General features: G+C 23.8%; 1 protein-coding gene across 1 annotated transcript in view; it reads right to left on the bottom strand.

The window, feature by feature from the left end:
* Nucleotides 1-788: 788 nt before the first annotated feature.
* Nucleotides 789-18,231, bottom strand: part of LOC129615901 (WW domain-binding protein 4) — a 59,679-nt gene continuing 42,236 nt past the window's right edge. Inside the window, exons 2-5 of the mRNA XM_055531318.1 lie at nucleotides 2,035-2,107; nucleotides 1,532-1,910; nucleotides 1,082-1,418; nucleotides 789-1,026 (exon numbers count right to left, since the gene is read on the bottom strand). Coding sequence (XP_055387293.1) covers nucleotides 807-1,026; nucleotides 1,082-1,418; nucleotides 1,532-1,910; nucleotides 2,035-2,107 — 1,009 coding nt within the window. The 3' untranslated portion in view covers nucleotides 789-806. The remainder of the gene's footprint in view (nucleotides 1,027-1,081; nucleotides 1,419-1,531; nucleotides 1,911-2,034; nucleotides 2,108-18,231) is intronic.

Here is an 18,231-nt window from a genome sequence, read left to right on the forward strand (position 1 = left end):
GTCAAAAGTCAAAACTCATAGTGTTATTCACATTTTTTGCATGTGAGTTTTGTCAAAAATAAAAAGTTTTTTTGTACATATCACACAAAACTACAGAAATGTCAATTTTGAAATATCTAAAATTAAAACTGATGCTGATAAATCCAATTTGAAATGTTAGACGCAAATGTTAAACCGATGCTCATTAAATTTTTTAACATATTCATAAAAAATATTATGGTAATTATTACAAAATGTTTAAAAATAATTAAAAAGCAATAAGGAATAGAAAAAATGTTTCATTGATTTTGTGTCTTTTTCGAAAGAAAGTGAAGTACAAGGTGACTAAGATTGATTGCAAAAATTGACAATCATGATTAAGAATTAAAAGCGATGAAATTTATTTAAAAGGAGAATGAAATGATAACTTATTGGCGAAATCGCTGTACATTACTATCACTTTTAAGCTATACTACAAACGAAGATACTTAAGAGTTTGATCGTGTACATATTCCGTTATTTTACTCGCCAAGTGAGGAGAAAGTAAGTAACTATTATATACGTTATTTGTATAATTTAATTTTCGAGTGAGAAGAGTTCGTATTAAAAATAAATTAATTTAACAAAATGTTTTTGCATACTTGTATGAAGAAATTGTTTTTTCGAAATTCGTAAATGATTATACTTATGACAAAATAGATTAAATCTCAACAAAAATGATTTTTCTTTTTTCTTTCACTTTTTATTAAAAATTAAATACAATTTTTTATTAGATTGTAAATTCCTATTTTAATTTAATTCACAAAAATTATAAGTTTTCTTTTTGTTTAATCATCGTTTTGTCTTTTTCGAACAGAACCTTTTGGTATTTTTCTTTTATTAAAAGATACTGGCAGACCAACAGTTAGGCTGGGTTCTAGAGATCCTATTGTTTTTTCTTTAAATCTTTTTTCTGCTGGTGGCTCAAAAGAATCTTTCGAAAAAACAGGTGGTATCCACTTTTGTTCTACTTTAGGTAATTCTAAATCAACGTATAGTTCGGGTTTTCTGAAAATAAATTTTATGAGAATCCAAAAACAAAAAAGAAATTTAATATTTTTACTTTTCTTCTACAACTTGCCAAGATCCAATTTTACTTGTTGATGCTTCTTCTTGAGTAACATAATTTGTACGTTTCTCTTCAATTTCTTTACGTTTTTCTTCACCGTCATTTTTTCTAAATTTTTTCATTTTTTCTCGATTATAACGGGCCACTTCCTCATCAACGTTTTCTCGAAAATTCTTAGCTTCTAAAGCATACTGATTTTCTTGTTGTTTTTTTGCAATTTCATTTAGTCTCTCATATTCTTCAAGTTTCATATAACCTTCTTTTGGTGCTTCCCATACTGATTTGTAAGTTTTAACATTCCAATAGTATGTAAAACCTTTTTCAGATTTTCCTTTAGGAATAATATTTTAGTACTTTATCTATGTTTTTTTAAATACATAAAATATACATTGTATTCGTATGTATATTTAGCAAATATTTAAAAAACAAAAACAAAAAGCATACCTTCTACCCATAATGATTGATTTTCAGGTGGTTCAATAATAGCTTTTTTCAATACTTTTGGATCTCTTTCATCATAAACTAAATCATCGGGTAAACGTAATGGATCTACTTGCCCAATTGGTTGTCTTACGTTTGTCGAAGTGCTAGCAGGGCTCTCTTTATATGAACTGGTTAAATTTTGTAATGTTTGACCTGTTATATCAGCTTTATTTGAAATATCTGTAGCATAAGCTTTTAAAGCTGCTTCTTCCATTTTCCTCAATTCATGATCGACTTTGTTTTTCTCTTTTTCCTCTTTAGCAGTTTTTCGACTGATTTCGGATATCCGATTTGCAATTGCAGCTTTATGACGTTTTCCATTTTCGTGAAATGAAACACTCTAAAAAGATAACAGCGTCAAAACATACATATAAACTAAATTAAGAAATAGAAATTGGAAAAACACAATTATAAAATAAGATGAATTGAAAAAATTTTTTTTATAATAAAATTTAAATGATTACCGCTTTGTTATCTGTAATCCAACATTTGCAATAATCACAATATTTTCTTTCATTTGATTTCCAGTATTCGGTCCTACAAAAAACAGAGAAATCAATTAAAATTTAAATATAAAGTGTTTTTGAAGAACTTTCATTGTATAACAAATTTGTTTTTCATATTGGATCATTTTATATTATTTTAATTGATGGTATTTCACTTCTAAATTTTTAAATGACAGTAAATATGTCAATCAGTTACATATTAATCACTTCAACAGCGACAGAAATGCTACAAAAACATTGTAGAACATTTAATTATTGAATCAATTAAATTGTATAGCTAAGGCTAAATAAGTCATATATGTAACTGTCAGATTTGCGTTTAGGTACCCTGGTTTAGTAAAAGTAATTAAATAAATTTTGATTTGCTTGTCAATTACGAATTAAATTTATAAAACTAAATGAAAAAGCCTGCTGTGTATTTTTGAATACACCAAGTCAAATGAGTACCAAATAAAAAAAAATTTAATTAAACGATATTTTAATTTTTTAATAAAGAAATTGCAATATTTTTATTGATAACATTTAGAAATTTATATATTTCTAATTATTATTGTTTTTTTTCATTTCAACTTATTACAATATTTAATGCATAAAACATAACCATAAATTTTTAAAATTTTTGACATCTCTTTTTGACATCTCTCTCTTTATTATGTGAAATGTATAATGATTTAGATTTTTATCTAATTTATTTATTGATTAATATATTTAATTAAAAATATAATTATAATATCTGATTGTAATTTACTACTTTCTGATCATTTTGACACTCCTTTTTATATAATAGTAAAGCAGAGCAGCTGTACATCAAAAAAGACGAAAATGAATATAAACAAAAGAAGACAATTTTTAAATAAAATCTAATCTTATAATAGTAATATGTTTTTTTTTTCTTTTTCGTATATTTTTACATTTTGATTCCATTAATAGATACAGATTTACATGTTTAAAAGCTATTACTATCTGTCATCAGTATTATAGTAATTTTTGCGCTTTATCTTCGTGTATTTTTTTGTTAAAATCAAATAATACTATCAACTATATTCACATTACAGCACATATTTCAAATATCGTCTTCATATATGTATGTATACATGTAACGTATACATTTATTGGCTCAATCGTCTGGGTCAGAGACCTACACCTGCAAAATTTACCTACATATAATTTTTACGGCATTTTATACCCCATACCCAATAAAATTATTTTATCCAATATAATTTTTGTGTATGTATACAATAAAGTAATTTTCATTTGATTTTTACTAAAAATTTTTTAGTGATTTATGTTAAATGGTTGCTAAACTGGAATATTAAAAACAGTGTTATTATATAATATTAAATTAAGAAAATTTACATTTTTCACAAATTTCATTTCGAAAATACTTAAGTTCGAATATAAATCTAAATCATAAAAAGCGAGTATGCCTAATTGATAGCTAGGTATAAGTATTTAGTTTTGTTAACTTTTGTTGTGTATAGGGTATAAACACATTAATTAATATAATCTGGCAATACATTTCTTTTATTCTTATTTTTAAATTAAGAATATAAAATTATTTGTTTTTTTATGCGTCTTAAATATTTTCTTAATTTTTTAAAAATCAATATTGTTTTCCCATCAATTTTTTCTCTATATATTTTTATTAAAATTAAAATATTTATTCGAGTTTGCACATTCTCAAATTGGTTAAGAACTGTAAGAATCTACAATTAAAAACTTAGAATGAATAATAAGGAATATTGAGAGCTGCCGTTTTCAGAATTTGGCACTTGAATTACAAATATAGATGTCGCAGTAGTTTCAATTTCTGAATGGTTTTAAAAATTTTTAATTTTTAAGATTTAATTAATTGGTTTCGAATTGATTTCTTCTTCAAGAAGAATCCTTCAATTTTTCTGTATATTTCTATATTTTTCACAGAAATATAACGCAAATGACCATAAACAATCACAGATAGCTCCTCTCGTAAGAAGAAAGATAAATCTCGTCTTAAATGTAACATAAACTTTTGGTTCTTATATGGCTATTATAGTATAACTTGTAAGATTTACCTTGATATTATCACAGTAAAATAATTTTATCAATTATAGGTACATATTTGCAAATTATGTTTATAAATTTGTTCGTATATAATTTATTATATTTTGTATATGAATCATATAACATATTCACATTATATATATATAGCTACTTCTCAGGTGGTAAAAAGTACGGGTACTTCTAGAAGGGCTAGAGACATGGAACAAAAGGCATTAGATAGAGTTTTGCCTCCAGGGTCCCAGAAAAATCTGACATTGGAACTTTTTAGCCCCGAAATAGCTCTATTTTAAGATTTTCTGAAAAAATTTTTGTATAACAAAAGCACGTTTTTCTTTTATACTTTTTATAATTAGAAACACAAACCAAGAAATAAATGATACGTTTTACGTTATTTTTATTATTAAAAACACAAACCGAGAAATAAATAATATTTGAAAATATAATGATCTCACATATTTTTGTTGCGGATAAACGAATTAATCTTAACGTAAATAAATGTCAGCTTTTATCAGACATCAGATGTTTTGTGACATCTGAATATTAATATTTCATTTGTTATTGTTTTGAACATTACGTTTCGTCAGCAAGCTTTAAAAAAATATATGTACATACAGAATATATGTATGTACGTATGTAGTTAGAATTTTATTTTTATTGTTCCAAACGGAAAACTGTAAAATGCTAAATTTTAATACATTTATATATACATACATATATTTGAATAAAATTATTATTTTGTTTTTGCCTAAACCTTTTCTTTATTTAAAAAAATTACATTCATATGTACATATATATATTTGAATACAATTATTATTTTATTTTAACCTAAACCTTTTCTTTATTTGAGAAATTTATTTCTATATGTTCACCCGCAGTTTTAAAAAAACTAGGTATACATTTATAATAACGTGTGTTTGTGTTAATAATTTTATTTCTAATTTTTCCAACAGCAAAATTTCAAAATTTTCGATTCTAATACATTCATATGTACATACGTTCATATGTTGGAACGAAAAATTTTAAAATCTTCAATTCTAATCCATTCATATATACATACATACACACATGTATTCATATATACATACATACATATATTTTTACATACATAAATTATTATTTTGTTTTTGTTTCTTTTTTAATTTTCGATTCTAATACATTCATATGTACATACGTTCATATGTTGGAACGAAAAATTTTAAAATCTTCAATTCTAATCCATTCATATATACATACACACATATATTCATATATACATTCATAGAAAGCTTAAAAAAAATTCCTCAGTAAGCTTTAAAAAAAATATACATACTACATACATATTTATGTACTTAAAATTTTTGCGAATTTTTCCAAACTATTATAAGAATATTTTTTTGGAAATTTTCTTTAAACTTTTATATAACATTTATACTTATATATTAAAAAAAAATAAAACACAAAATTTAAACAAAATAAAAAAAAAAATTTTAAAATAATCCAAAAAAAAGAAAAATACAACATCCAGGCAAGCATTGATCCAATAACCTTCTGGCTATGAGACTACCACTCTAACCACTAGGCTACGCAGTACCTTGAATTTCCCTTAATAATTCTATATTTTATTCATATATCGTATAACTCATCAAAAAACCATCATATTTTACATTATATATATATAGCTACTTCTCAGGTGGTAAAAAGTACGGGTACTTCTAGAAGGGCTAGAGACATGGAACAAAAGGCATTAGATAGAGTTTTGCCTCCAGGGGTCCCAGAAAAATCTGACATTGGAACTTTTTAGCCCCGAAATAGCTCTATTTTAAGATTTTCTGAAAAAATTTTTGTATAACAAAAGCACGTTTTTCTTTTTATACTTTTTATAATTAGAAACACAAACCAAGAAATAAATGATACGTTTTACGTTATTTTTATTATTAAAAACACAAACCGAGAAATAAATAATATTTGAAAATATAATGATCTCACATATTTTTGTTGCGGATAAACGAATTAATCTTAACGTAAATAAATGTCAGCTTTTATCAGACATCAGATGTTTTGTGACATCTGAATATTAATATTTCATTTGTTATTGTTTTGAACATTACGTTTCGTCAGCAAGCTTTAAAAAAATATATGTACATACAGAATATATGTATGTACGTATGTAGTTAGAATTTTATTTTTATTGTTCCAAACGGAAAACTGTAAAATGCTAAATTTTAATACATTTATATATACATACATATATTTGAATAAAATTATTATTTTGTTTTTGCCTAAACCTTTTCTTTATTTAAAAAAATTACATTCATATGTACATATATATATTTGAATACAATTATTATTTTATTTTAACCTAAACCTTTTCTTTATTTGAGAAATTTATTTCTATATGTTCACTCCGCAGTTTTAAAAAAACTAGGTATACATTTATAATAACGTGTGTTTGTGTTAATAATTTTATTTCTAATTTTTCCAACAGCAAAATTTCAAAATTTTCGATTCTAATACATTCATATGTACATACGTTCATATGTTGGAACGAAAAATTTTAAAATCTTCAATTCTAATCCATTCATATATACATACATACACACATGTATTCATATATACATACATACATATATTTTTACATACATAAATTATTATTTTGTTTTTGTTTCTTTTTTAATTTTCGATTCTAATACATTCATATGTACATACGTTCATATGTTGGAACGAAAAATTTTAAAATCTTCAATTCTAATCCATTCATATATACATACACACATATATTCATATATACATTCATAGAAAGCTTAAAAAAAATTCCTCAGTAAGCTTTAAAAAAAATATACATACTACATACATATTTATGTACTTAAAATTTTTGCGAATTTTTCCAAACTATTATAAGAATATTTTTTTGGAAATTTTCTTTAAACTTTTATATAACATTTATCAGTTATATATTAAAAAAAAATAAAACACAAAATTTAAACAAAATAAAAAAAAAAATTTTAAAATAATCCAAAAAAAGAAAAATACAACATCCAGGCAAGCATTGATCCAATAACCTTCTGGCTATGAGACTACCACTCTAACCACTAGGCTACGCAGTACCTTGAATTTCCCTTAATAATTCTATATTTTATTCATATATCGTATAACTCATCAAAAACCATCATATTTTACATTATATATATATAGCTACTTCTCAGGTGGTAAAAAGTACGGGTACTTCTAGAAGGGCTAGAGACATGGAACAAAAGGCATTAGATAGAGTTTTGCCTCCAGGGTCCCAGAAAAATCTGACATTGGAACTTTTTAGCCCCGAAATAGCTCTATTTTAAGATTTTCTGAAAAAATTTTTGTATAACAAAAGCACGTTTTTCTTTTATACTTTTTATAATTAGAAACACAAACCAAGAAATAAATGATACGGTTTTACGTTATTTTTATTATTAAAAACACAAACCGAGAAATAAATAATATTTGAAAATATAATGATCTCACATATTTTTGTTGCGGATAAACGAATTAATCTTAACGTAAATAAATGTCAGCTTTTATCAGACATCAGATGTTTTGTGACATCTGAATATTAATATTTCATTTGTTATTGTTTTGAACATTACGTTTCGTCAGCAAGCTTTAAAGAAATATATGTACATACAGAATATATGTATGTACGTATGTAGTTAGAATTTTATTTTTATTGTTCCAAACGGAAAACTGTAAAATGCTAAATTTTAATACATTTATATATACATACATATATTTGAATAAAATTATTATTTTGTTTTTGCCTAAACCTTTTCTTTATTTAAAAAAATTACATTCATATGTACATATATATATTTGAATACAATTATTATTTTATTTTAACCTAAACCTTTTCTTTATTTGAGAAATTTATTTATTATACATTCATAATAACGTGTGTTTGTGTTAATAATTTTATTTCTAATTTTTCCAACAGCAAAATTTCAAAATTTTCGATTCTAATACATTCATATGTACATACGTTCATATGTTGGAACGAAAAATTTTAAAATCTTCAATTCTAATCCATTCATATATACATACATACACACATGTATTCATATATACATACATACATATATTTTTACATACATAAATTATTATTTTGTTTTTGTTTCTTTTTTAATTTTCGATTCTAATACATTCATATGTACATACGTTCATATGTTGGAACGAAAAATTTTAAAATCTTCAATTCTAATCCATTCATATATACATACACACATATATTCATATATACATTCATAGAAAGCTTAAAAAAAATTCCTCAGTAAGCTTTAAAAAAAATATACATACTACATACATATTTATGTACTTAAAATTTTTGCGAATTTTTCCAAACTATTATAAGAATATTTTTTTGGAAATTTTCTTTAAACTTTTATATAACATTTATCAGTTATATATTAAAAAAAAATAAAACACAAAATTTAAACAAAATAAAAAAAAAAATTTTTAAAATAATCCAAAAAAAGAAAAATACAACATCCAGGCAAGCATTGATCCAATAACCTTCTGGCTATGAGACTACCACGCTAACCACTAGGCTACGCAGTACCTTGAATTTCCCTTAATAATTCTATATTTTATTCATATATCGTATAACTCATCAAAAACCATCATATTTTACATTATATATATATAGCTACTTCTCAGGTGGTAAAAAGTACGGGTACTTCTAGAAGGGCTAGAGACATGGAACAAAAGGCATTAGATAGAGTTTTGCCTCCAGGGTCCCAGAAAAATCTGACATTGGAACTTTTTAGCCCCGAAATAGCTCTATTTTAAGATTTTCTGAAAAAATTTTTGTATAACAAAAGCACGTTTTTCTTTTATACTTTTTATAATTAGAAACACAAACCAAGAAATAAATGATACGGTTTTACGTTATTTTTATTATTAAAAACACAAACCGAGAAATAAATAATATTTGAAAATATAATGATCTCACATATTTTTGTTGCGGATAAACGAATTAATCTTAACGTAAATAAATGTCAGCTTTTATCAGACATCAGATGTTTTGTGACATCTGAATATTAATATTTCATTTGTTATTGTTTTGAACATTACGTTTCGTCAGCAAGCTTTAAAGAAATATATGTACATACAGAATATATGTATGTACGTATGTAGTTAGAATTTTATTTTTATTGTTCCAAACGGAAAACTGTAAAATGCTAAATTTTAATACATTTATATATACATACATATATTTGAATAAAATTATTATTTTGTTTTTGCCTAAACCTTTTCTTTATTTAAAAAAATTACATTCATATGTACATATATATATTTGAATACAATTATTATTTTATTTTAACCTAAACCTTTTCTTTATTTGAGAAATTTATTTATTATACATTCATAATAACGTGTGTTTGTGTTAATAATTTTATTTCTAATTTTTCCAACAGCAAAATTTCAAAATTTTCGATTCTAATACATTCATATGTACATACGTTCATATGTTGGAACGAAAAATTTTAAAATCTTCAATTCTAATCCATTCATATATACATACATACACACATGTATTCATATATACATACATACATATATTTTTACATACATAAATTATTATTTTGTTTTTGTTTCTTTTTTAATTTTCGATTCTAATACATTCATATGTACATACGTTCATATGTTGGAACGAAAAATTTTAAAATCTTCAATTCTAATCCATTCATATATACATACACACATATATTCATATATACATTCATAGAAAGCTTAAAAAAAATTCCTCAGTAAGCTTTAAAAAAAATATACATACTACATACATATTTATGTACTTAAAATTTTTGCGAATTTTTCCAAACTATTATAAGAATATTTTTTTGGAAATTTTCTTTAAACTTTTATATAACATTTATCAGTTATATATTAAAAAAAAATAAAACACAAAATTTAAACAAAATAAAAAAAAAAATTTTTAAAATAATCCAAAAAAAGAAAAATACAACATCCAGGCAAGCATTGATCCAATAACCTTCTGGCTATGAGACTACCACGCTAACCACTAGGCTACGCAGTACCTTGAATTTCCCTTAATAATTCTATATTTTATTCATATATCGTATAACTCATCAAAAACCATCATATTTTACATTATTATATATATATAGCTACTTCTCAGGTGGTAAAAAGTACGGGTACTTCTAGAAGGGCTAGAGACATGGAACAAAAGGCATTAGATAGAGTTTTGCCTCCAGGGTCCCAGAAAAATCTGACATTGGAACTTTTTAGCCCCGAAATAGCTCTATTTTAAGATTTTCTGAAAAAATTTTTGTATAACAAAAGCACGTTTTTCTTTTATACTTTTTATAATTAGAAACACAAACCAAGAAATAAATGATACGGTTTTACGTTATTTTTATTATTAAAAACACAAACCGAGAAATAAATAATATTTGAAAATATAATGATCTCACATATTTTTGTTGCGGATAAACGAATTAATCTTAACGTAAATAAATGTCAGCTTTTATCAGACATCAGATGTTTTGTGACATCTGAATATTAATATTTCATTTGTTATTGTTTTGAACATTACGTTTCGTCAGCAAGCTTTAAAGAAATATATGTACATACAGAATATATGTATGTACGTATGTAGTTAGAATTTTATTTTTATTGTTCCAAACGGAAAACTGTAAAATGCTAAATTTTAATACATTTATATATACATACATATATTTGAATAAAATTATTATTTTGTTTTTGCCTAAACCTTTTCTTTATTTAAAAAAATTACATTCATATGTACATATATATATTTGAATACAATTATTATTTTATTTTAACCTAAACCTTTTCTTTATTTGAGAAATTTATTTATTATACATTCATAATAACGTGTGTTTGTGTTAATAATTTTATTTCTAATTTTTCCAACAGCAAAATTTCAAAATTTTCGATTCTAATACATTCATATGTACATACGTTCATATGTTGGAACGAAAAATTTTAAAATCTTCAATTCTAATCCATTCATATATACATACATACACACATGTATTCATATATACATACATACATATATTTTTACATACATAAATTATTATTTTGTTTTTGTTTCTTTTTTAATTTTCGATTCTAATACATTCATATGTACATACGTTCATATGTTGGAACGAAAAATTTTAAAATCTTCAATTCTAATCCATTCATATATACATACACACATATATTCATATATACATTCATAGAAAGCTTAAAAAAAATTCCTCAGTAAGCTTTAAAAAAAATATACATACTACATACATATTTATGTACTTAAAATTTTTGCGAATTTTTCCAAACTATTATAAGAATATTTTTTTGGAAATTTTCTTTAAACTTTTATATAACATTTATCAGTTATATATTAAAAAAAAATAAAACACAAAATTTAAACAAAATAAAAAAAAAAATTTTTAAAATAATCCAAAAAAAGAAAAATACAACATCCAGGCAAGCATTGATCCAATAACCTTCTGGCTATGAGACTACCACGCTAACCACTAGGCTACGCAGTACCTTGAATTTCCCTTAATAATTCTATATTTTATTCATATATCGTATAACTCATCAAAAACCATCATATTTTACATTATTATATATATATAGCTACTTCTCAGGTGGTAAAAAGTACGGGTACTTCTAGAAGGGCTAGAGACATGGAACAAAAGGCATTAGATAGAGTTTTGCCTCCAGGGTCCCAGAAAAATCTGACATTGGAACTTTTTAGCCCCGAAATAGCTCTATTTTAAGATTTTCTGAAAAAATTTTTGTATAACAAAAGCACGTTTTTCTTTTATACTTTTTATAATTAGAAACACAAACCAAGAAATAAATGATACGGTTTTACGTTATTTTTATTATTAAAAACACAAACCGAGAAATAAATAATATTTGAAAATATAATGATCTCACATATTTTTGTTGCGGATAAACGAATTAATCTTAACGTAAATAAATGTCAGCTTTTATCAGACATCAGATGTTTTGTGACATCTGAATATTAATATTTCATTTGTTATTGTTTTGAACATTACGTTTCGTCAGCAAGCTTTAAAGAAATATATGTACATACAGAATATATGTATGTACGTATGTAGTTAGAATTTTATTTTTATTGTTCCAAACGGAAAACTGTAAAATGCTAAATTTTAATACATTTATATATACATACATATATTTGAATAAAATTATTATTTTGTTTTTGCCTAAACCTTTTCTTTATTTAAAAAAATTACATTCATATGTACATATATATATTTGAATACAATTATTATTTTATTTTAACCTAAACCTTTTCTTTATTTGAGAAATTTATTTATTATACATTCATAATAACGTGTGTTTGTGTTAATAATTTTATTTCTAATTTTTCCAACAGCAAAATTTCAAAATTTTCGATTCTAATACATTCATATGTACATACGTTCATATGTTGGAACGAAAAATTTTAAAATCTTCAATTCTAATCCATTCATATATACATACATACACACATGTATTCATATATACATACATACATATATTTTTACATACATAAATTATTATTTTGTTTTTGTTTCTTTTTTAATTTTCGATTCTAATACATTCATATGTACATACGTTCATATGTTGGAACGAAAAATTTTAAAATCTTCAATTCTAATCCATTCATATATACATACACACATATATTCATATATACATTCATAGAAAGCTTAAAAAAAATTCCTCAGTAAGCTTTAAAAAAAATATACATACTACATACATATTTATGTACTTAAAATTTTTGCGAATTTTTCCAAACTATTATAAGAATATTTTTTTGGAAATTTTCTTTAAACTTTTATATAACATTTATCAGTTATATATTAAAAAAAAATAAAACACAAAATTTAAACAAAATAAAAAAAAAAATTTTTAAAATAATCCAAAAAAAGAAAAATACAACATCCAGGCAAGCATTGATCCAATAACCTTCTGGCTATGAGACTACCACGCTAACCACTAGGCTACGCAGTACCTTGAATTTCCCTTAATAATTCTATATTTTATTCATATATCGTATAACTCATCAAAAACCATCATATTTTACATTATTATATATATATAGCTACTTCTCAGGTGGTAAAAAGTACGGGTACTTCTAGAAGGGCTAGAGACATGGAACAAAAGGCATTAGATAGAGTTTTGCCTCCAGGGTCCCAGAAAAATCTGACATTGGAACTTTTTAGCCCCGAAATAGCTCTATTTTAAGATTTTCTGAAAAAATTTTTGTATAACAAAAGCACGTTTTTCTTTTATACTTTTTATAATTAGAAACACAAACCAAGAAATAAATGATACGGTTTTACGTTATTTTTATTATTAAAAACACAAACCGAGAAATAAATAATATTTGAAAATATAATGATCTCACATATTTTTGTTGCGGATAAACGAATTAATCTTAACGTAAATAAATGTCAGCTTTTATCAGACATCAGATGTTTTGTGACATCTGAATATTAATATTTCATTTGTTATTGTTTTGAACATTACGTTTCGTCAGCAAGCTTTAAAGAAATATATGTACATACAGAATATATGTATGTACGTATGTAGTTAGAATTTTATTTTTATTGTTCCAAACGGAAAACTGTAAAATGCTAAATTTTAATACATTTATATATACATACATATATTTGAATAAAATTATTATTTTGTTTTTGCCTAAACCTTTTCTTTATTTAAAAAAATTACATTCATATGTACATATATATATTTGAATACAATTATTATTTTATTTTAACCTAAACCTTTTCTTTATTTGAGAAATTTATTTATTATACATTCATAATAACGTGTGTTTGTGTTAATAATTTTATTTCTAATTTTTCCAACAGCAAAATTTCAAAATTTTCGATTCTAATACATTCATATGTACATACGTTCATATGTTGGAACGAAAAATTTTAAAATCTTCAATTCTAATCCATTCATATATACATACATACACACATGTATTCATATATACATACATACATATATTTTTACATACATAAATTATTATTTTGTTTTTGTTTCTTTTTTAATTTTCGATTCTAATACATTCATATGTACATACGTTCATATGTTGGAACGAAAAATTTTAAAATCTTCAATTCTAATCCATTCATATATACATACACACATATATTCATATATACATTCATAGAAAGCTTAAAAAAAATTCCTCAGTAAGCTTTAAAAAAAATATACATACTACATACATATTTATGTACTTAAAATTTTTGCGAATTTTTCCAAACTATTATAAGAATATTTTTTTGGAAATTTTCTTTAAACTTTTATATAACATTTATCAGTTATATATTAAAAAAAAATAAAACACAAAATTTAAACAAAATAAAAAAAAAAATTTTTAAAATAATCCAAAAAAAGAAAAATACAACATCCAGGCAAGCATTGATCCAATAACCTTCTGGCTATGAGACTACCACGCTAACCACTAGGCTACGCAGTACCTTGAATTTCCCTTAATAATTCTATATTTTATTCATATATCGTATAACTCATCAAAAACCATCATATTTTACATTATTATATATATATAGCTACTTCTCAGGTGGTAAAAAGTACGGGTACTTCTAGAAGGGCTAGAGACATGGAACAAAAGGCATTAGATAGAGTTTTGCCTCCAGGGTCCCAGAAAAATCTGACATTGGAACTTTTTAGCCCCGAAATAGCTCTATTTTAAGATTTTCTGAAAAAATTTTTGTATAACAAAAGCACGTTTTTCTTTTATACTTTTTATAATTAGAAACACAAACCAAGAAATAAATGATACGGTTTTACGTTATTTTTATTATTAAAAACACAAACCGAGAAATAAATAATATTTGAAAATATAATGATCTCACATATTTTTGTTGCGGATAAACGAATTAATCTTAACGTAAATAAATGTCAGCTTTTATCAGACATCAGATGTTTTGTGACATCTGAATATTAATATTTCATTTGTTATTGTTTTGAACATTACGTTTCGTCAGCAAGCTTTAAAGAAATATATGTACATACAGAATATATGTATGTACGTATGTAGTTAGAATTTTATTTTTATTGTTCCAAACGGAAAACTGTAAAATGCTAAATTTTAATACATTTATATATACATACATATATTTGAATAAAATTATTATTTTGTTTTTGCCTAAACCTTTTCTTTATTTAAAAAAATTACATTCATATGTACATATATATATTTGAATACAATTATTATTTTATTTTAACCTAAACCTTTTCTTTATTTGAGAAATTTATTTATTATACATTCATAATAACGTGTGTTTGTGTTAATAATTTTATTTCTAATTTTTCCAACAGCAAAATTTCAAAATTTTCGATTCTAATACATTCATATGTACATACGTTCATATGTTGGAACGAAAAATTTTAAAATCTTCAATTCTAATCCATTCATATATACATACATACACACATGTATTCATATATACATACATACATATATTTTTACATACATAAATTATTATTTTGTTTTTGTTTCTTTTTTAATTTTCGATTCTAATACATTCATATGTACATACGTTCATATGTTGGAACGAAAAATTTTAAAATCTTCAATTCTAATGCATTCATATATACATACACACATATATTCATATATACATTCATAGAAAGCTTAAAAAAAATTCCTCAGTAAGCTTTAAAAAAAATATACATACTACATACATATTTATGTACTTAAAATTTTTGCGAATTTTTCCAAACTATTATAAGAATATTTTTTTGGAAATTTTCTTTAAACTTTTATATAACATTTATCAGTTATATATTAAAAAAAAATAAAACACAAAATTTAAACAAAATAAAAAAAAAAATTTTTAAAATAATCCAAAAAAAGAAAAATACAACATCCAGGCAAGCATTGATCCAATAACCTTCTGGCTATGAGACTACCACGCTAACCACTAGGCTACGCAGTACCTTGAATTTCCCTTAATAATTCTATATTTTATTCATATATCGTATAACTCATCAAAAACCATCATATTTTACATTATTATATATATATAGCTACTTCTCAGGTGGTAAAAAGTACGGGTACTTCTAGAAGGGCTAGAGACATGGAACAAAAGGCATTAGATAGAGTTTTGCCTCCAGGGTCCCAGAAAAATCTGACATTGGAACTTTTTAGCCCCGAAATAGCTCTATTTTAAGATTTTCTGAAAAAATTTTTGTATAACAAAAGCACGTTTTTCTTTTATACTTTTTATAATTAGAAACACAAACCAAGAAATAAATGATACGGTTTTACGTTATTTTTATTATTAAAAACACAAACCGAGAAATAAATAATATTTGAAAATATAATGATCTCACATATTTTTGTTGCGGATAAACGAATTAATCTTAACGTAAATAAATGTCAGCTTTTATCAGACATCAGATGTTTTGTGACATCTGAATATTAATATTTCATTTGTTATTGTTTTGAACATTACGTTTCGTCAGCAAGCTTTAAAGAAATATATGTACATACAGAATATATGTATGTACGTATGTAGTTAGAATTTTATTTTTATTGTTCCAAACGGAAAACTGTAAAATGCTAAATTTTAATACATTTATATATACATACATATATTTGAATAAAATTATTATTTTGTTTTTGCCTAAACCTTTTCTTTATTTAAAAAAATTACATTCATATGTACATATATATATTTGAATACAATTATTATTTTATTTTAACCTAAACCTTTTCTTTATTTGAGAAATTTATTTATTATACATTCATAATAACGTGTGTTTGTGTTAATAATTTTATTTCTAATTTTTCCAACAGCAAAATTTCAAAATTTTCGATTCTAATACATTCATATGTACATACGTTCATATGTTGGAACGAAAAATTTTAAAATCTTCAATTCTAATCCATTCATATATACATACATACACACATGTATTCATATATACATACATACATATATTTTTACATACATAAATTATTATTTTGTTTTTGTTTCTTTTTTAATTTTCGATTCTAATACATTCATATGTACATACGTTCATATGTTGGAACGAAAAATTTTAAAATCTTCAATTCTAATCCATTCATATATACATACATACACACATGTATTCATATATACATACATACATATATTTTTACATACATAAATTATTATTTTGTTTTTGTTTCTTTTTTAATTTTCGATTCTAATACATTCATATGTACATACGTTCATATGTTGGAACGAAAAATTTTAAAATCTTCAATTCTAATCCATTCATATATACATACACACATATATTCATATATACATTCATAGAAAGCTTAAAAAAAATTCCTCAGTAAGCTTTAAAAAAAATATACATACTACATACATATTTATGTACTTAAAATTTTTGCGAATTTTTCCAAACTATTATAAGAATATTTTTTTGGAAATTTTCTTTAAACTTTTATATAACATTTATCAGTTATATATTAAAAAAAAATAAAACACAAAATTTAAACAAAATAAAAAAAAAAATTTTTAAAATAATCCAAAAAAAGAAAAATACAACATCCAGGCAAGCATTGATCCAATAACCTTCTGGCTATGAGACTACCACGCTAACCACTAGGCTACGCAGTACCTTGAATTTCCCTTAATAATTCTATATTTTATTCATATATCGTATAACTCATCAAAAACCATCATATTTTACATTATATATATATAGCTACTTCTCAGGTGGTAAAAAGTACGGGTACTTCTAGAAGGGCTAGAGACATGGAACAAAAGGCATTAGATAGAGTTTTGCCTCCAGGGTCCCAGAAAAAGCAAGAATTCCACCCGCCCTCCCCCTTCACCCCCTCCCAAGATGTTTTGTAACCGTTTTTTACAAAATGGTTTTACATCCTGTAGGGGTAATTTTTTACTTACTTTTGGAAGTATTAATATTGTATATAAATTCATTTTTGGAAGTGTGAGTTATAACAAAAAATGAAAACTTTCTTAAGAAAATTGTTTTAATAAAATCTACATTGTTTTATAATAAGTGTGTACATATGAATTTAGTTGTGCATTCTTTTCGGGATCTGTTGCAACATGTATTAGAAAGCAAAACATA

The sequence above is a fragment of the Condylostylus longicornis genome, unplaced genomic scaffold (assembly GCF_029603195.1).
Source record: "Condylostylus longicornis isolate FDR11 unplaced genomic scaffold, ASM2960319v2 ptg000153l, whole genome shotgun sequence".
NCBI lineage: Eukaryota > Metazoa > Arthropoda > Insecta > Diptera > Dolichopodidae > Condylostylus > Condylostylus longicornis.